The sequence below is a fragment of the Syngnathus typhle genome, linkage group LG4 (genome assembly GCF_033458585.1).
Source record: "Syngnathus typhle isolate RoL2023-S1 ecotype Sweden linkage group LG4, RoL_Styp_1.0, whole genome shotgun sequence".
In the NCBI taxonomy this organism is placed as follows: Eukaryota; Metazoa; Chordata; class Actinopteri; order Syngnathiformes; family Syngnathidae; genus Syngnathus; species Syngnathus typhle.
In genome coordinates this window covers 5354175-5372388 of record NC_083741.1, presented here as the reverse complement: position 1 = coordinate 5372388, position 18214 = coordinate 5354175, and the positions used below count along the sequence as shown (strand labels likewise).

At 42.3% G+C, this 18214-nt stretch overlaps 1 protein-coding gene across 2 annotated transcripts in view; it reads left to right on the top strand.

Moving 5' to 3' along the window:
* The window catches only part of ccdc102a (coiled-coil domain containing 102A), a 107180-nt gene extending 99551 nt beyond the window's left edge, over positions 1-7629 (top strand). For both annotated transcript variants that reach the window (XM_061275705.1, XM_061275703.1), the window contains one exon: positions 3657-7629. In XM_061275705.1, the coding sequence (XP_061131689.1) occupies positions 3657-3792 (136 nt within the window). In that variant the 3' untranslated portion in view covers positions 3793-7629. The remainder of the gene's footprint in view (positions 1-3656) is intronic.
* The last annotated feature ends 10585 nt before the right edge of the window (positions 7630-18214 follow it).

The following is an 18214-nucleotide window of genomic DNA, read 5'->3' as shown; positions in this document are numbered from 1 at the left end:
CCCGCCTCCTTGTCTTCGCTCACATTCATACATTCATGTGTAAATGGAACATCAATATTACATACATGTTTGATACTGATCAACCATCGTGACAATACTAACACATACTTTCACAATAGTCAATTTACCACATAATCATAACTATGATCGTGGATTCTCTTAGTTAGCAGGTTAGAACACTCAAGCATCTTCAAAACGTATTTTAACAAGCTGGTGACCTCTAGGTCAAGCTCAAGCGTGGGATTGCAGTCTTCCACCCACGGTATCTCTGTCAGCCCCTTGTCCTTACTCAACTCTTAATACATTCGTGTGTAAATGAAACATCAGTACAATGATGCTGCTCAAGTTGTTACTAACTATACAATATAATAATAATAATAATAATAATAATAATAATAATAATAATACATTCAATTTATATAGCGCTTTTCAATAACCCAAAGACGCTTTACATGGAATAAGAAAAAAAAAGAGTGGACGGGGGGGGTGGGGTGGGGGGGAAGAGAGACAGTAGGTTATAGTTAACAGGACATCGGTCAGCAGTGCAAAGGGGATGGATGGAGGAGAAGGAGGGGCGGGAGCGGAGGTTGTTGAGGTTGCCAGTACGGGAGGTGGGGGTGACGGGGGGTTGGTAGTCCAAAAAGAGAAGATGGGTGAGCCATCAGAGAAATGCCGGACAGATGTAGCGGCGACGGCGAAGGATCTCAGCCTCGTGTGGAAGGAGCAGTGGACCAGGTGGTGATGCCAGTCGACCTCGGCTGCACCCGCTCGAACGGCAGGCCCCAACGCACCACGGCGGCACACAGCAGAGCCACGGTTGGCGAGCCCGCAGGGAGTGGAGCCCGTCCCACGCGGACGCCGGACGGAAGGCCAGAGAACCGGGCCAGAGCTGCCGTCGAGTCCGCAGCAGGCGGCCACAGGCTCCGAGTCGGGAGGCAGGAGGGTCTGGTGGTGGTTTTGTCCAGTTGGCTGTTGGCTAGCTGGCTAACGTAGTTGGTAGAGGAGACAGATAGGTGAGAGCGGAGCTGCGGGGAAGCGAGGTGGACGGAAGACAACACGAGAAAAATCAGAGAAGAGACGGGTGGACTGAAAACGGGAAAACGAAAAACAAGTAACGGACACGGTCCGGGACAGAAGCGGCAGTCAACAAATCTGACGCCAGCGTGCTCTAACCCGGAAGACAACAGACGGTGGGGGAGGGGATCACCTGTGCTCCACATGAAGTTTTTTGCTTTGTTTTGATGGTATCGTGGGTTCTCTTAGTTAGCAGGTTAGAACACTCAAGCATCTTCAAAACATATTTTAACAAGCTGGTGACCTCTAGGTCAAGCTCAAGCGTTTGTAAATATTGCAAAACAAAATAAAAGAAAGTATATTAGAGCTTACTCTAACTGTGATTAACATGTCTCATTCTCATTACCTAACGATGAGCATATTCAAACAGTTTCAGAGTATATTATAGCAAAACAAAATAATATAACATAATCCAAAATTGTGTGTTGCCGTGCTTCAGAACAAGTCTTCATCTAATCGATGACTTTTTAAACTATTAATTTACTATGTTAGGTCAATCTGACTTTGGCATCATCTTCTGGTGAGATTTGGAACGGGAAGGGAGGTTTACTGGTTCAACCAACAAATTCCTCTTTACCAATTTAACAATAGTTAATTTTGAAAAACTAACTTTTAAGTAACCCCTTCTTCAGGTCTTCCATGTCAAGCTTTGAAATTTGGAATTTCATCTTAGCCAATTCCTCTGGGCCAGATCCAATACACATTTTTTACCATCCTATCCACCATTTAACTCGACAAGTCTGATGTCCGCGGCACACATAGTCTTTCCGGCGTCAACAGCTGTGTTCAAGTGACACGGAAGACGAAGATTCTGATGGATTTATTGATTTGGAGTGACACGGATGGTTCGAAAACATTGTTTTTTATATTACATTTATTTGATATATCGAGTCTGACGTCCGTGGCGCACGTAGTCTTTCCGGCGTCAACAGCAGTGTTTTTTTTTTTTTTTTTTAATTTTTCAAGTGACACGGAAGACGAAGATTCTGATGCATTTATTGATTTGGAGTGACACGGATGGTTAGATAAAATTGTTTGTTTATATTACATTTATTTGATACATCTAGTCTGACGTTCGGCGTCAACAGCTGTGTGTTTTTTTTGTTTTGTTTGTCAAGTAGACAAAGATTCTGATGGATTTATTGATTTGGAGTGACATGGATGGTTCGATAAAGTTGTTGTTTATATTATTGTTATTTGACAGATAGTTTATATATTGTTATATGGGCCTGTGGAAAAATTTGAACTGCAATGCGCCGCGGACGTCGGATTTGTTTACATAAAGGAGGACCAACTCGATTGATGGTTTTAATGATTTGGAGTGACACAGATGGTTTGATAAAGGTCTTATGTATAAGCTTATATAACGGGGCCCAGACAGACGGACGGACGAACGCACAGACATACACTCATCATACACACATACACACTCGCAACCCAGCTAACTATGGAAATATGAATTTAAATATAGGTTTGTAAAGGATGGCTAAAAAGATGTTTTTTAAAATTGGAAATAGACGGAATGACCTTTAGGACTTCATCAATACTGTTCCAAATCTGAGGTCCTCTACTTGCCACACTGGTGCGCATACATCTGCGGTACTTCCCTAGGATCTGTGTTTTACCTCGCGTCTGATGGGAATGCTGGAGTCTAGTGATGGGGATCAGACTGCACAGTATGTGGTTTCTCTTGTTCGCAAGCTGAAACATGACATATGTATTTTGTAATTCAATCAGCTCAGGTAATCTTAATAACTCAAAATGGTGGAAGAGAGGGAGGGATGGAGAATTAAAGACCAAGACAGAGCCCTATTGACTTTCTTTTGTAGAGAGTGAAGTTTTTTATGGTGACTAGAGAAGGTGTTGCCCCATATAACATTGCAATAGTTGAGATGAAGTTCAAATAGAGTTTTATATAAAATCAGGAGAATTGACTGAGGAAGGAAATGTCTGACTTTGTAAAATAAACCCACATATTTTGATAATTTGGATACAAGGTGATCTATGTGACATTTAAAAGTCATCTATGAAGACCCCCAGGAATTTTGTAGCACTTGGACACACCAAACCTTCAGTTCTATGTGCAAAATGTTCTTTTTATACATATAAAATAATGTATCTAACTGGCCACACACCTTCCTAAAATTAAACTTTTGTCTTGTCCGTCTCTACAATAATTCTCCAAAAGTCTTGGGGATCATCAAGATCTGTCTTTGCAATAGTGAAACAAGCCGGTGGGTTGTTGTTGTATTTATTGCTTGATCTATTCATTTATTCATTCGTTTTTGTTTGTTTGTTTGTTTGTTTGTTTGTTTGTTTGTTTGTTTGTTTGTTTGTTTGTTTGTTTGTTTGTTTGTTTGTATGTTGTTTGTTTGTTTGTTTTGTTTGTTTGTTAGCATATGGTATTGCCTTGTAACTGGATTTGTGACCATTAACAGACTTGAATCACTCTGATGTTTTTCACTTTATAGCTTGAAATAATTTTCTCAGCTGGTTTTACTTCACTTTTTCTGTATATTAGGAAGGGTTTGTCAAATACTTATTTTCTTTAAATTTTCTTCCTTTCTTTTTCTGTCTCGTAGACTTCGACGACAGCATATAAGCCCAGGTCTTTTTGGGAGGATGAGATCAGCTCAGTTCACCCCTGATAATACAGATGGTCCAACCAGTGACATGGATGAGGAAGAGGAACAACTGCAGCTTGAGATCCATGGATGACAGAAACACACACACGCAGTGTCATTGCTGAGAGGAATATATATCTTCAAAAATGAGTCAATGTGCAAAATTGTTAGGCAAGTGTGTATTTTGACCATATGATCATTTTTATGGAATTTTCCAACTTCATGCTGTATAATCTTGAATGCTTACTCAATACAAGCATATCAAGTGATGTGTATTTATGTAATGAGCAATGTTAGGGCCTAAGGAGATTAACAGTGTGCATAATTATTAGGCAACTTGTTTTTCTCAGGAAAAATAGGGCAAAAAAAAAAGATTTATAAAGAAATTTAAATGACTCCAAAAAGTAAAAATTTGTAAAAAGTCTTTCAGGGGGTTGCGGCACTCTTGAAATTGCTAAACTATTGGGTGTGATTAAAAAATCAACAAAAATTCATTTGCAAGGGGTCGCACAAAACATGTTAAGGTAAAGCCTGGGTCAAGAAATATCAGAATATACATTTTTCAAAGATCTTATGACTGATGAGATGAGAGTGACTATTGACAGACCAGCTGAACCCATGGCTGGATCAGTATGGGCCACAGAGCTCCACTTCAAATAGGACACCAGTAAGGTGGAGGCGGTGTACTGGTATAGGCTGGTATTATTAAAGATGAGCTAATTATTATTAAAGATTAACTTAAAATTAACTCTAAAATTAAAATGAAAATTAATTAAAATTAACCTATTGCCAGTTTTTAGAAGACACTGTCTTCAAGCAGTGGTACAGAAGAGATCTGCATCTTTCAAGAAGACCACGATTTTTATGTAGGACAATACTCCATCGCATGCATCAAAGTACAGTAATCCCTCATTTTAGTTAGTGTTCATTATGTCTTCAGTACTTAGAGCCTTTTTTTATTTTTTGTTCAGACAAAATAATGTAGGTCTTACCTTAAAACTGTTTTCGACAGTTTCGGCGGCAACTTTCGCCTTCGTCAGGCAGTGTCACATGATGATGTGTGACAAGTCTTTTCAGCTGTTGTTACTATGAGGGCATGAACAGCCCACTTTAAATCACACCACAGATTTTCAATAATCTTCAGGTCTGGGGACTGAGATGGCCATTCCAGAACATTGTACTTGTTATTCTGGATGAATGCCATAGTAGAATTTGAGGAGTGTTTGAGGTCGTTGTCTTGTTGAGGTATCCAGCCCCTGCGCAACTTCAACTTTGTCACTGATTCTTGAACATTGTTTGCAAGAATCTGCTGTATCCATGCGACCTTCAACTTTAACAAGATTGTCAGTACCTACACTGGCCACACAGCCCCACAGCATGATGGAACCACCACCAAATTTTACTGTGGGTAGCAAGTGTTTGTCATGGAATGCTGTGTTCTTCTTCCTCCATGCATACCGCCCCTCATATATGTGTATATACTACATACATACACACGTACGTACGTACGTACGTACGTACGTACGTACGTACGTACGTACGTACGTACATACATACATACATACATACATACATACATACATACATACATACATACATACATACATACATACATACATACATACATACATACATACATACATACATACATACATACATACATACATACATACATACATACATACATACATACATACACATACATATGGATCTAGCTCCCACAGTCCAGAAAAATTAACATGTCAAGTTAATTTAAGACCCCCTAGGTGAATTTATGACCAAGACGGGGATACTGAAAATCGGTGACTAAATAGACATAAGGACAATATTTTCCAAAAAGACCTGTCGAACAAAACCAAAAGCAAAAGATTATCTAATTTCTATGATCTGTATTTGTTCTTTTCCATTTTGTTTCTCATCAATTTTGTTACATATATGTCGCAGTATATTTGTATCCAACTTTTCGCAGTGCCTTTCAATATATATTGCCTTAGAAAACATCATATTCATATGAACGTTTTCACATTTATTTTTTATATTTTATGACCTTACAAACTTGAATGTATTTTATTGATATTTTATGTGATCCAACAACACATTGTGAAGTGGATCCATTTTTTTTTCGAAAGGTCAAGTATGTATTTTTAAATCTGAAGTGTGAGGCGCATTTATATTCAATCAACTCGTACTTTGATGTTCCTAACTACAATCCAGTGCAATCAGTTGCCTTCAGAAGTCACCTAACTTGTAAATAGAGCATCATGAAGACCAACGAACTCACCTGACACGTCGCACTCCTATTAAACAAACAGCTAGTTCCGCTTTGTCCAACAAATCACCTTTTAAGTTGGAACAATACTTTTTTCTTCAAATGTTTTAAATGAAGCACGATCATTGTTAGAATGGGCCTCCTGGTCACACATCACTAGCTAGATAGCGTGAGCTATACTTTTGTCTTGTTGTGACCCTTCTCTGGCTTTCACTGGCCTTCCCTTTTCTGTGACAATCTTTGCACATATACTATATTAGTTGATTTCAGTCGAGACTGCAAGGTCGCACATCACACAGTCTTGTGGGTGGGCGGCCAAGAGTATAACAGTAGGAATCCTGGAGGTGGGGGTTAGACCTTCTTCCACAATCTCGCAGATAAGGCTCCACAGCTCTCTCTCGATCTTTCTGGCATCTATTAAATAGTTCAACAGAGAATATGCAGTCTTCTGGTTGTTACTATTAGAATAGCGAGAATTAAAGATAAAAGAACCGGAAAAATATATCAACAGCAACAGAGAAGACCTACATGCAGTGCAGATTTGACACATCTAACATGATGACCTTCTACACTGCCATCATCCAGTCTATCCTCTGAACCTCCATCCCTGTCTGGTTTGGATCAGCCACCTGAATGTTGTTAGTCATTTAAATGTTGTATAGAGGCTGAGATCAACCGGAGTCAAATTCCTTGTTTAGCATGCACAAACCTGGCCAACCAAGCTGATTCTGATTATGATTCTGATGTTGCATCTTAATCTGCGATACAGGTGTTTATGACATTCGCACTATATGAAAGAAACAGAAATTCAAAGTCAAAGTCAAAGTCTGCTTTATTGTCAATCCCTTCATATGTCAAGACACACAAAGAAACCGAAATTCCGTTTCCTCTATCCCACGGTGACGAGACATAGTACACGATAGACATACAAGTAGACGACACAAAATAAAAACAAGAAGGCACAAACAATAAATAATAAATAATAAATAAATAATGAGTGATGAATAAATAATAAACAAATAACACAATAAATAAGAGGACCAAAACTGAGCCAGTGTGCATACAGCAGACAGTAAGCATAGCGCAAAGTACAGGACGCTACGCAGAAAGGGGGAGAGAGTTCAGGATCCTAAATTATGTGACAGCTACAAAAATGTTGATAAAGAACTGTTTTGTACTATCCTTGCTAATAGGTGTTTTGAAATTGGAATATTCAATACAATATTGTGTAGCACTTTACTAGACTACAACTTTCGCAGGTGTTGCAGCAACAATTGTTACTTCTTTTCACCGATTCACGACGACGGTCCATTGGGCGCTGTTGGACTGGACTGCCCTTACACCTGTCTATGGACCCCGTGGAGGCTATTTTGTGTGTTTTGGGGTGTTCTCTGATATTGAGGGGTGCTGGTCGGCCGCTGTTACTTTTTTTCCTTTGTCTTTTTGCTTTGCTTTGCTTTGCTTTGCTTTGCTTTGCTTTGCTTTGATGGCTTTTATCTTTCGCACTTTCCGGCTTTCTGTGTGTCGCCGTTGTGTGGCAGCCTTATGAGAGCCTATTGAGTTGCGCTCACGCCATCTGTGTGTCTTTTGTATACCCGCTCTGTGGTATGGATACTGCAGGGGCCTTCCACCCCTGGGATCAATAAATGTTGAATCAATCAACAGGCTGAATAAGTGTACGGTATGCTACTATTACATGACACAAACAACAAACTGAGAACGTGCCTGACGTAACATAGTAAGAGTTATTCAGATAACTGTAGCATAAATAACAATAATAAGTTTACCAAATCATCCGTGTCACTCCAAATCACTAAATCCAATGAAATCTTGATCCTCAGTGTCACATTTAAACAACTCTGCTAACTCCGGAGGTGGGTGATGAGGCGCTTCCCCTTCTGAGTCGCTTACTATGACTCTTCAGTTCCAGTTCCAATTGTTCCAACTAGGGGTGTAACGATACATCGATACACATCGATTAATCGATATAATGCTCTACGATTTATTGCCATCGATGCTAAACGTAAACATCGATTTATATCGCCGTGTTTGACCGCGGATATTAGACGCGACTTTATTTTGAAATCCAGTTCATTGTTGCTTGCTTCCTCTTTCCGGGAGCAGGGAGCAGTGCACGGCGTTGCTGCATGTGAAAGGGGAGTCGACAACTAGTACGCTGCTCCTGGGCTGGTGCTATGGCTAGTGTCCAAAAAGACGAGGAAATTTGCTTCCCTTTAGGCTTCAAGTCATTCGTTTGGAAGCACTTTGGATTCCAAAGAAAAGATGGCTCAACCGACAAGACACGTGCAGTTTGTAAATCCTGCCATGCGGTGATCAAATATTCAGGGAGCACAAATCTCGCCGCACATTTAAAGAAAAAACACGACATCAAAGTTCAGTGTTAAAATAAGCACTTTGTATACTGCAATACTATTTTTTATTTAAAAAAAAAATATCGATCGTAGAGCACTATATCGCGATATATCGTGAATGAATCGCAGCAGGCTTTAAGATATCGGCAAATATCGTATCGTAGTTCTTTATATCGATATTATATCGTATCGTGACAAAACCCGCGATTTACACCCTTAGTTCCAACCAAGTTCCAATCTGAATCTTGACACACAGGCCTAGACTGCCCTCATGCGGTTTAATGTTAAAATAACATGTGAAATGATATGTTAATAATTTCACACATAAGTCGCTCCTGAGTATAAGTCGCACCTGCAGCTGGAGTTAGGATAAAAGGAAAATGCATATTCAATACTACAATTTATTGGAAACTTTTACTGATACATTTTTAGAACAACTTTAAAGGATGAAGAGCTTTAAGCAAGCTAATTGTCAAATTGGATGGATTAATTACTTTGAGAAAAGAGAATGCATTTGACAATTAGAAAATGTAATTTCTGGAAAAATTGCATATGAAGGCTAATAGGCTGAATGAAAACTTTTGGAATGCTATGTACGGAATAGGGGTGTAAATCGCGGGTTTTGTCACGATACGATATAATATCGATATAAAGAACTTCGATACGATATTTGCCGATATCTTAAATCCTGCTGCAATTCAATCACGATATATCGCGATATAGTGCTCTACGATCGATTTTTTTTTTTTAATAAAAAATAAAGAACAATATCCTGATTTATAACAATTCATACGCAAAATCAACAAGGTACTGCAAACTCTTTATTTAGGAAATGACAGGAGTATTGTAGTATACAAATTGCTTACTTTAAAACTTAACTTTGATGTCGTGTTTTTTTTTTAAATGTGCGGCTCCCTGAATATTTGATCACCGCATGGCAGGATTTACAAACTGCACGTGTCTTGTCCGTTGAGCCATCTTTTCTTTGGAATCCAAAGTGCTTCCAAACGAATGACTTGAAGCCTAAAGGGGAGCAAATTTCCTCGTCTTTTTGGACACTAGCCATAGCACCTGCCCAGGAGCCGCGTACTAGTTGTCGACTCCCCTTTCACGTGCCTGCTCTGCTCACAACACAACAACGCCGCGCGCACTGCTCCCGGAAAGAGGAAGCAAGCAACAATGAACTGGATTTCAAAATAAAGTCGCGTCTAATGTCCGAGGTCAAACACAGCGATATAAATCGATGTTTACGTTTAGCATCGATGCCAATTAATCGTAGAGCATTATATCGATTAATCGATGTGTATCGATGTATCGTTACACCCCTAGTACGGAATGATGTCAAGAGACATTGATTGACAGGAAGTATATTACAATAACTGGAATGAGCTGAACATTTTGAAATTGGAATGGTTCAAATCTATAAAAAGAATGTGGAAACTAGGTGAATATGTGAAAATTAGAAAATTAGTGAATTTAGTGCATGGGAAATGCAGTGAAATGGCTTTAATGATCTGATGAAGTTGAAAGTGGCGAGTAATAAAGTAATTGAGTAATACAGTAATTGAGCCAAAAATTAATCAATTAAAACAGTATCCGAGTACAATTGTTTGGGACCCTTCCGGTTTGTTTAAAGCTTTTCCGGTTTATTTTTAAGCATTTCCGGTTGGTCTTTTTGGTTCCTGTTAGGTATAAGATGAACAGTATACATTTGGAATGGGTTTAATGGGTCAAAAAAGTTAGAAATTAGATGGGAAAAACTAAAATTTGTAAAGTTTTGTGTGTATTTTAAGGGTGAAAATGTAGAGCTTTTGGTACGTGGCTATTTTGGGAATGTTGAAAATCCTCCCCAAGGTGAGCTGAATTTCAAATGTCACAATGTAAATGTGAATTGTTCAATGTGCCGTTGAGAATGAATAGTGAAATTTTGGCTGGAAATTTGGCAATTTTGGGAATACCATACATTTTTGGGATGGAAAAAATGGGAGCTTTAAATATTGACCTATACAATAAATAAATATATAAATTTGAATAAGTATAGTGTTAGGCTACGGATTTTTAGTTATTGATCTGACTCCAAATTATGATCAACACTTACCACAAAAGTTGTTATGTCCTAATCCACACACTGGTACACCTAACAATTTTGCGAGTTCGTTCTGTCAAAGAGAAGACCAGGAGATAAATTAGGCCGAATTTACCAATTGTTTAATCCTGACAAAGCAAGCTAATACAGGCGCCTGGGTCTTGGGTCCTTAAAACAAAAACTCGTGTGCCTTCTGTGACCATCAAAAGACAACACATTCTTCCGGGTTGCCCAGTTTTAAAGAAACACAATATGAATATTCAAGCATGCAAAATATTGTGTGGTGATTGGTCGATGGTCATCCGCTGCTCAGTGCAGGTGTCTGGTCTCAGTTGTGGGCGGTTGGGTCTGGAGCACAATGACGAGTTGTTATTCGCGTTCCTCACCGGCCTTGAGATGTCCTCCCTGTCTGGACATCCTGTTCCACAATACTTTGAAGAGAATAAGTTCATACAGTTGCCTGCACATTCCTTACCGCTCTTCATGCGACTACACGAGCACACTAGAAATTATATTGATATGATTATATATGTCTAACGCAGCCTTAATCAAATATGTTTGCAAAGTGCCGAAAGTACATTTCCCTTTAATAGCTATTATATGTATTTTTAATCATGTCAATGTATTAACAAATGTAAAAAATTATAGGTACAATATTACAAAAAATAAACATAGATTACAAAACTAGTAAATTGTAACATACATAATGGAAAAAAATAGATCATTTTCATGTAGGAAATTTTACATAAATAAAATAACCTACAAAAAAGGGGGGGCGTTCGAAATCCCTTTGTGCGTGTTCCCAACTGCTTCTGCAAATAAAGAAGGACTCAATAGTAGGGGTGTAACGATACATCGATACACATCGATTAATCGATATAATGCTCTACGATTTATTGGCATCGATGCTAAAGGTAAACATCGATTTATATCGCCGTGTTTGACCTCGGACATTAGACGCGACTTTATTTTGAAATCCAGTTCATTGTTGCTTGCTTCCTCTTTCCGGGAGCAGTGCGCCCGGCGTTGTTGTGTTGTGAGCAGAGCACGCACGTGAAAGGGGAGGCGACAACTAGTACGCGGCTCCTGGGCTGGTGCTATGGCTAGTGTCCAAAAAGACGAGGAAATTTGCTCCCCTTTAGGCTTCAAGTCATTCGTTTGGAAGCACTTTGGATTCCAAAGAAAAGATGGCTCAACGGACAAGACACGTGCAGTTTGTAAATCCTGCCATGCGGTGATCAAATATTCAGGGAGCACAAATCTCGCCGCACATTTAAAGAAAAAACACGACATCAAAGTTCATTGTTAAAGTAAGCAATTTGTATACTACAATACTCTTGTAATTTCCTAAATAAAGAGTTTGCAGTACCTTGTTGATTTTGCGTATGAATTGTTATAAATCAGGATATTGTTCTATATTTTTTATTTAAAAAAAAAAAATCGATCGTAGAGCACTATATCGCGATATATCGTGAATGAATCGCAGCAGGCTTTAAGATATCGGCAAATATCGTATCGTAGTTCTTTATATCGATATTATATCGTATCGTGACAACACCCGCGATTTACACCCCTACTCAATAGACATCAAGAACCACACATTGTAGAGTTTAGGATTAAAATTATGAATGAATTAAGTCTGATTATATTCAAGATTCAAGAGTTTCTATTCGCCATGTTTGAGCGTGCCAAACAAGGAATTTGACTTCGGTAAATCACAGCCTCTGTTCAACATTTAGGTGACTAACAACACTCAGGACATGTGAAAAATGGCAAATATTCTCAAACATCCCCTGATCTTAAACTCCCAAGAGGGCAAGGAAAACCTCAAAACTCCAGCTCGGGTAAATGAGAAACCTTGAGAAGACACCACAGATGAGAGGGTCCCCCTTCCAGGATGACCAGGCTGCAATGGATGCAGAGAGGACACATAGTACCAACAGTGTAGACAAATTCAAAAAAAGTGTGGAGAGCAGGATGTTATTGCACAGTAATGACTCTGAGACTCTAAGAATGGTGTGAGTTCATCAGAGCAACAGCCTGGGGGAAGAAGCTGTCTCTGTGTCTGCTGGTTTTGGCGTACCGAGCGCTATAACGCCGTCTGGAGGGGAGTAGTTCAAACAAACTGCAACCTGGGTGAGAAGGGTCTGTAGAGATGTTCCTTGCACGTTTCCTGGTCCTGGACAGGTACAAGTCTTGGATAGATGGGAGGTTGATTCCAATGATCTTTTCTGCAGTCCTGATTGTCCGTTGCAGTCTGTGCTTGTCTTGTTTGGAGGCCGATCCAAACCAGACAGTGATGGAGGTGCACAGTAATGACTCTGAGACTCTAAGATTGGTGTGAGTTCATCAGAGGAACAGCCTGGGGGAAGAAGCTGTCTCTGTGTCTGCTGGGTGTGAGTTCATCAGAGGAACAGTCTGGGGGAAGAAGCTGTCTCTGTGTCTGCTGGTTTTGACTTGCAGAGCTCTATAACGCCGTCCGGAGGGGAGTAGTTCAAACAGACTGCAACCTGGGTGAGAAGGGTCTGTAGAGATGTATGTATATAACATTAGAATGGTTCCTTTTCATGAAAAAACACCAAACATATTTTATAATTGTCATTATTACAAAGATTACATAGTACAGTCCAAACAAATTGCTGTTCATTGATGCTCATGTCATTCACACATTTTGAACATGAAGCAATCGCCAAAGAATGAGCAGACATTTTTTTTCTGTTAACATTATTTTTAGCAGACTCTTTTTTCCTGTCCATGCCAGCAGAGTAAAAGGCAGTCTTCCTGACATCCCTCTTTGCACCATGCATATTGAACTTTGTCATTACATCATTTCTGCAACAGATTAAAAAAAAAACAGTAAAATTAACAATGGCTGTATTACACCACCACATTGTAAGCCTCCATGTCACGACTCGATCATGTCCATAGTTTCTGTCCGTGTGTCTGTGTGCTCGCCCCTCCCCTCCTGTGTGCCCATGATCAGTGTGGTCAGTCTCACCTGCCTCTTGTTACCTGTCTTGTACTTAAGTCCTGTCTGCGTGTCACTCCCGGTCGGATCATTGTTGTTCTGTCAATGTCACTCTGTCTTTGGTTTCAAGTCTCTGTTCAGTTTCTGTTGTTGGTTTTGTTAGTGAGTCATGTCAGTTTACCGAGTCTGTTAGTTTGTGTTTTCGCCAATAAACCCTGGTCCAAGCTGCACTTGGGCGCCCTGCTCCATCCGTTTCGTGACATTCCACTGTTGTCTGTTCTAATCTACAGTACAGATGTTAAACTTGTATGTGTAATCATACCTGTCCATGGGCTTGTTGGTGCATGCATGTCTTCGAATGCTCCCCCAACACAAGGCAGCATTGCTATCTGTATATAACAAAGTATGGACAGTGTCTCAAGTTGAATTGAGGGACTTTTTGTCCTATAGGTCAGGCAAAAGTGACAGTGAAAGTAACTCTAGTACAGAAATAAAACTAAATAGAACCCTACAAGTTCTTTTTGTGAGCTGTCATAAGTCAAGGCGAGACAATTACATCCAAAATTTTGACATTGCTTTTTGGTGCATTTAATGAGTTCTCCAGCTGTGTGAGTAGTCATTGAACGCACCCCAGGTGTACTGCAGAATGCAAGCGAGAACTTAAAAAAGAAAATAAAAGAAAAGAAACCTAGTTTCTAAAGATGAACATTTACAAACACAAAAGTGTCTCGCGGCACGCGACTCGCCCCAGAGGTCGGCCTGTTGGAAAGATTGGGAGCACCAAACTTCCAGCGAGGAGGCCTGAATGTGGCCGTTTAAAATAGCTCTATTTCGGATAGGCGGCTGATGTGGTACCCCATACATGGACTTCAGGGGAAGTGTGAGTGTAGTGTGGATATACAGTGAACCGCGTTTTTCGCGGGGGTTACGTTCCAAAAAGAACCCATGCTAGGCGAAATCCGTGAAGTAGAGAAAATATATTGTTACAATATATACATAACAAACTTTTATGAACCTTTATTGTAATTTCTTGTTGGCGCCGCGGTAGTGGCGAGACGTTTGCAGCAGCTCCGTCGACTAGTCTGTATATTGTCTCGTTTTATATGTTTTTTTGGACTATTTTTCTTTTCCTCAGTCCTGTGTTTTTCTTTTTTACCGGGCACAAACATGTTTGCAAAAACAGTGACCCTGGCCCTTTTATTTTTCCTATATTTCACCTGGTTCATCACCCCAGCAACCACCGAAGCAGGGAGTAAACGCTCCATTGTTTACACCGGTGGTCAGCTGTTAGCCTTCTGTAGCCAAGGGAAGCTAACCGGCTACAAGCCCGATGTTTCCCCCGAGCTGAAGAGGAGGAAAAGGGGACGACGCTCGGGTGTTATGTGCCGGAAAAAGAAACGCCGCTTCAAGCCCACACTCCCCACCATCATCACCGGGAATGTGAGATCCATCTGTAATAAGATGGATGAGCTAACGGCGCTGGCACGGCACCAACGGGAGCATGCTCCTGTTCACGGAGACCTGGCTAACGGAGCAAACACCGGACTCTGCCGTCGCTCTGGACGGATTTAACCTGATAAGGGCAGACAGGACACGAGAGAGCGGTAAGAGGAAGGGAGGGGGGCTTGCTGTGTTTGTGAACGATAGATGGTGTAACCCTGGGCACATCACTATCAAAGAGCAACTCTGCAGCGCGGACATTGAGCTGCTAGCCGTTAGCATGAGGCCACACTACCTGCCGCGGGAACTCTCGCATGTTATCGCGATAACTGCGTACGTTCCCCCAAATGCTAATGCCGACGCAGCCCGCGATGTCCTACACAGCAGTGTAAGCAGGCTGCAAACACAGCATCCACATGCCCTCCTCCTTATTACCGGGGACTTCAATCATGCCTCTCCTTCATCCACACTTCCAACTTTCAGCCAATATGTCACCTGCAGCACCAGAGGAAATAAAACACTGGACCTTTTTTATGCCAACCTTAAGGAGGTATATACATCATCACCCCCCCCCCCCCCCCCCTTGGAAGATCTGATCACGATCTGATCCACCTTCTCCCCCTGTATCAGCCTCTGGTGCACAGGCAACCAGCAGTCACCCACACCAGACAGATCTGGTCTGAAGAATCTCTGGAGACTCTTCAGGGCTGTTTTGAGACCACAGTGTGGGACGTGTTCTGTGAGGACTACGGGGACGACATCGACGGTCTCACCAGCTGTGTCACAGACTATATTAACTTTTGTGTAGACTCCACCATACCCACCAAAACTGTCAGAATTTTTGCAAACAGCAAACTTTGGATCACCCCTGAGATTAAAGACCTGCTCAGGGACAAAAGGAGGGTCTATAAATCAGGAGACAGGGACCTGCTGAAGACGGTGCAGAGGGACCTGAAGAAGAAGATCAGGGAGGGGAAGAGCAACTACAGGAGGAGGATGGAGGACCAACTGCAGCGGGACGACGTCAGCGGGGTCTGGAGGAGCCTGAACACCATCTCAGGACGTAGCAACTCCAGACCTGCGCTGGACAGGGATCAGGAGTGGGTGAATGACCTGAACCGGTTCTTCAACCGGTTTGAACAACCTTCGACTCCTCCCTGCTGCAACTCCCCCCGACTGGAGCCTCTTCTGCTCCGAGGACTCTCACCTCAACCCTGCCCCCTGCTACTCCCCCTCCCAAACCCCCCAACCCACTCTCAACTCCACCGGACCCACCAACCCCACCCCCCCTGCAACCCCCCCCCCCCCCTCCCCTGCACCCCCCCCCCAACCCAGCATGGTGCTCTCCACAGCCCAGGTGGAGAGAGGACTGGCCAGGCTCAAGGTGAAGAAGGCGACGGGTCCAGATGGCATCACCTCCAGGCTGCTCAGATCCTGCTCCGGGCAACTGTGCAGGATTGTGGAGCACATATCCAACATGAGCCTGAGGCTGCACAGGGTACCACTGCTGTGGAAGACGTCCTACGTGGTACCGGTGCCCAAGTCATCTCACCCCAGCGACTTCAACCACTACCGGCCAGTGGCCCTGACATCCCACCTGGCGAAGACCCTGGAGAGGCTGGTCCTCCACCACCTGCGCCCCCTGGTGAGCTCCTCCGCCGACCCCCTGCAGTTCGCCTACCGGCCGAGCATCAAGGTTGAGGACGCCGTCATCTTCCTCATTCAGAGGTCCCTGGCCCACCTGGAGCGGGCTGGAAGCACTGTGAGGATCATGTTTTATGATTTCTCCAGTGCCTTCAACACCATCCAGCCAGAACTGCTGGGGAAAAAACTGCACCATGCTGAAGCCTGCCAGCAGCTGACATCATGGGTCCTGGACTTCCTCACAAACAGACCGCAGTTTGTGAGGACAGGAGGCCGTAGGTCTGACACGGTGGTCTGCAGCACAGGAGCTCCACAGGGGACCGTCCTGGCCCCCCTCCTCTTCACCATCTACACAGCTGACTTCACCCACCACACATCAACCTGCCACCTCCAGAGGTTCTCGGATGACTCCGCCATCGTCGGTCTCATTAACAAAGGAGACGAGACAGAGTACCGAGAACTGAATCACAGATTCGTGGACTGGTGCCAGCGGAACCGCCTCCAGATTAACTCTGAAAAAACAAAGGAGCTGGTGGTGGACTTCCGCCGGCGCAAAGTGCCCCCCTCGCCGGTGAACATCCAGGGAACGGACATAGAGATTGTGGACTCTTACAAGTACCTGGGTGTTCACCTGAACAATAAACTGGACTGGACTGTAAATACTCAGGCCCTATACAAGAAGGGCCAAAGCAGACTCCACCTGCTGCGCAGACTGAGGTCCTTCGGAGTGAGGGACGGCCTCCTGAGGACCTTCTACGACTCTGTGGTGGCGTCCGCCATTTTTTATGGGGTGGTCTGGTGGAGCAGCGGCATCACTGCAGCGGAGAGGAAGAGGCTGGACAAGGTGGTGAAGAAAGCCGGCTCTGTCCTGGACTGCAGTTTGGACCGGGTGGAGGTGGTGGGAGAGAGGAGGATGGTGGCTAAGCTGTCCTCCATCATGGTCAATGTCTCCCACCCCCTTCATGAGACTGTCAGAGCCCTGGAGAGCTCCATCAGTGACCGGCTTCGTCACCCACGATGCACCACCGAGAGACATCGCAGGTCCTTCCTCCCTGCTGCCATCAGGCTGTACAACCAGGCCGATCGCTGTAGCTAACGGACAATAATAACACGCAAATAACATGCAATAACCATATGTGCAATCATATGTGCAATACCTGCCTACCTCACACTCTTTTTACCTGCTTTTTTTGCACTGTTTATTTTTTTTCTTCCTCTGCACTATTTTTTATATATTTTTTTTTTTTATCGCCACTGTATAATGTATATTGTGTATATACTGTCCATATTTTTTTAATTATATATACCTTTACTTTTCTAAATCCCTTACCCCCTTCCCCGCATGCGTGTGTATCTGAGTGTGTATATGTTAAGTGTACTGCTGCTAACACAGAAGTTTCCCCATTGAGGGAATAATAAAGGATTATCTTATCTTATTTTAAACACTGTATTGTATTTTTAAATGCTTTTTTGTATTTTTCAAAATTCTATACGTAATGGGCATTCTCAGGACAGTATGGCCGTAAGCCATGGTTGGTCCCAAAATTTTGCATTTTATAGATACAATCGTCCCTGAAAACCAAGACTTGGCGTTTCATGGAAACATGGCTATCATGAAAAGTTATTGAGAGCTTTTTATGTGGTAGCACGAATTTGCCATTGCGACCTGCATCTTGCTGCATCAAAGTAAATGTCATGAAAAGTGGAAAAACCTTACATGGAAGAGCAATGTGTTGT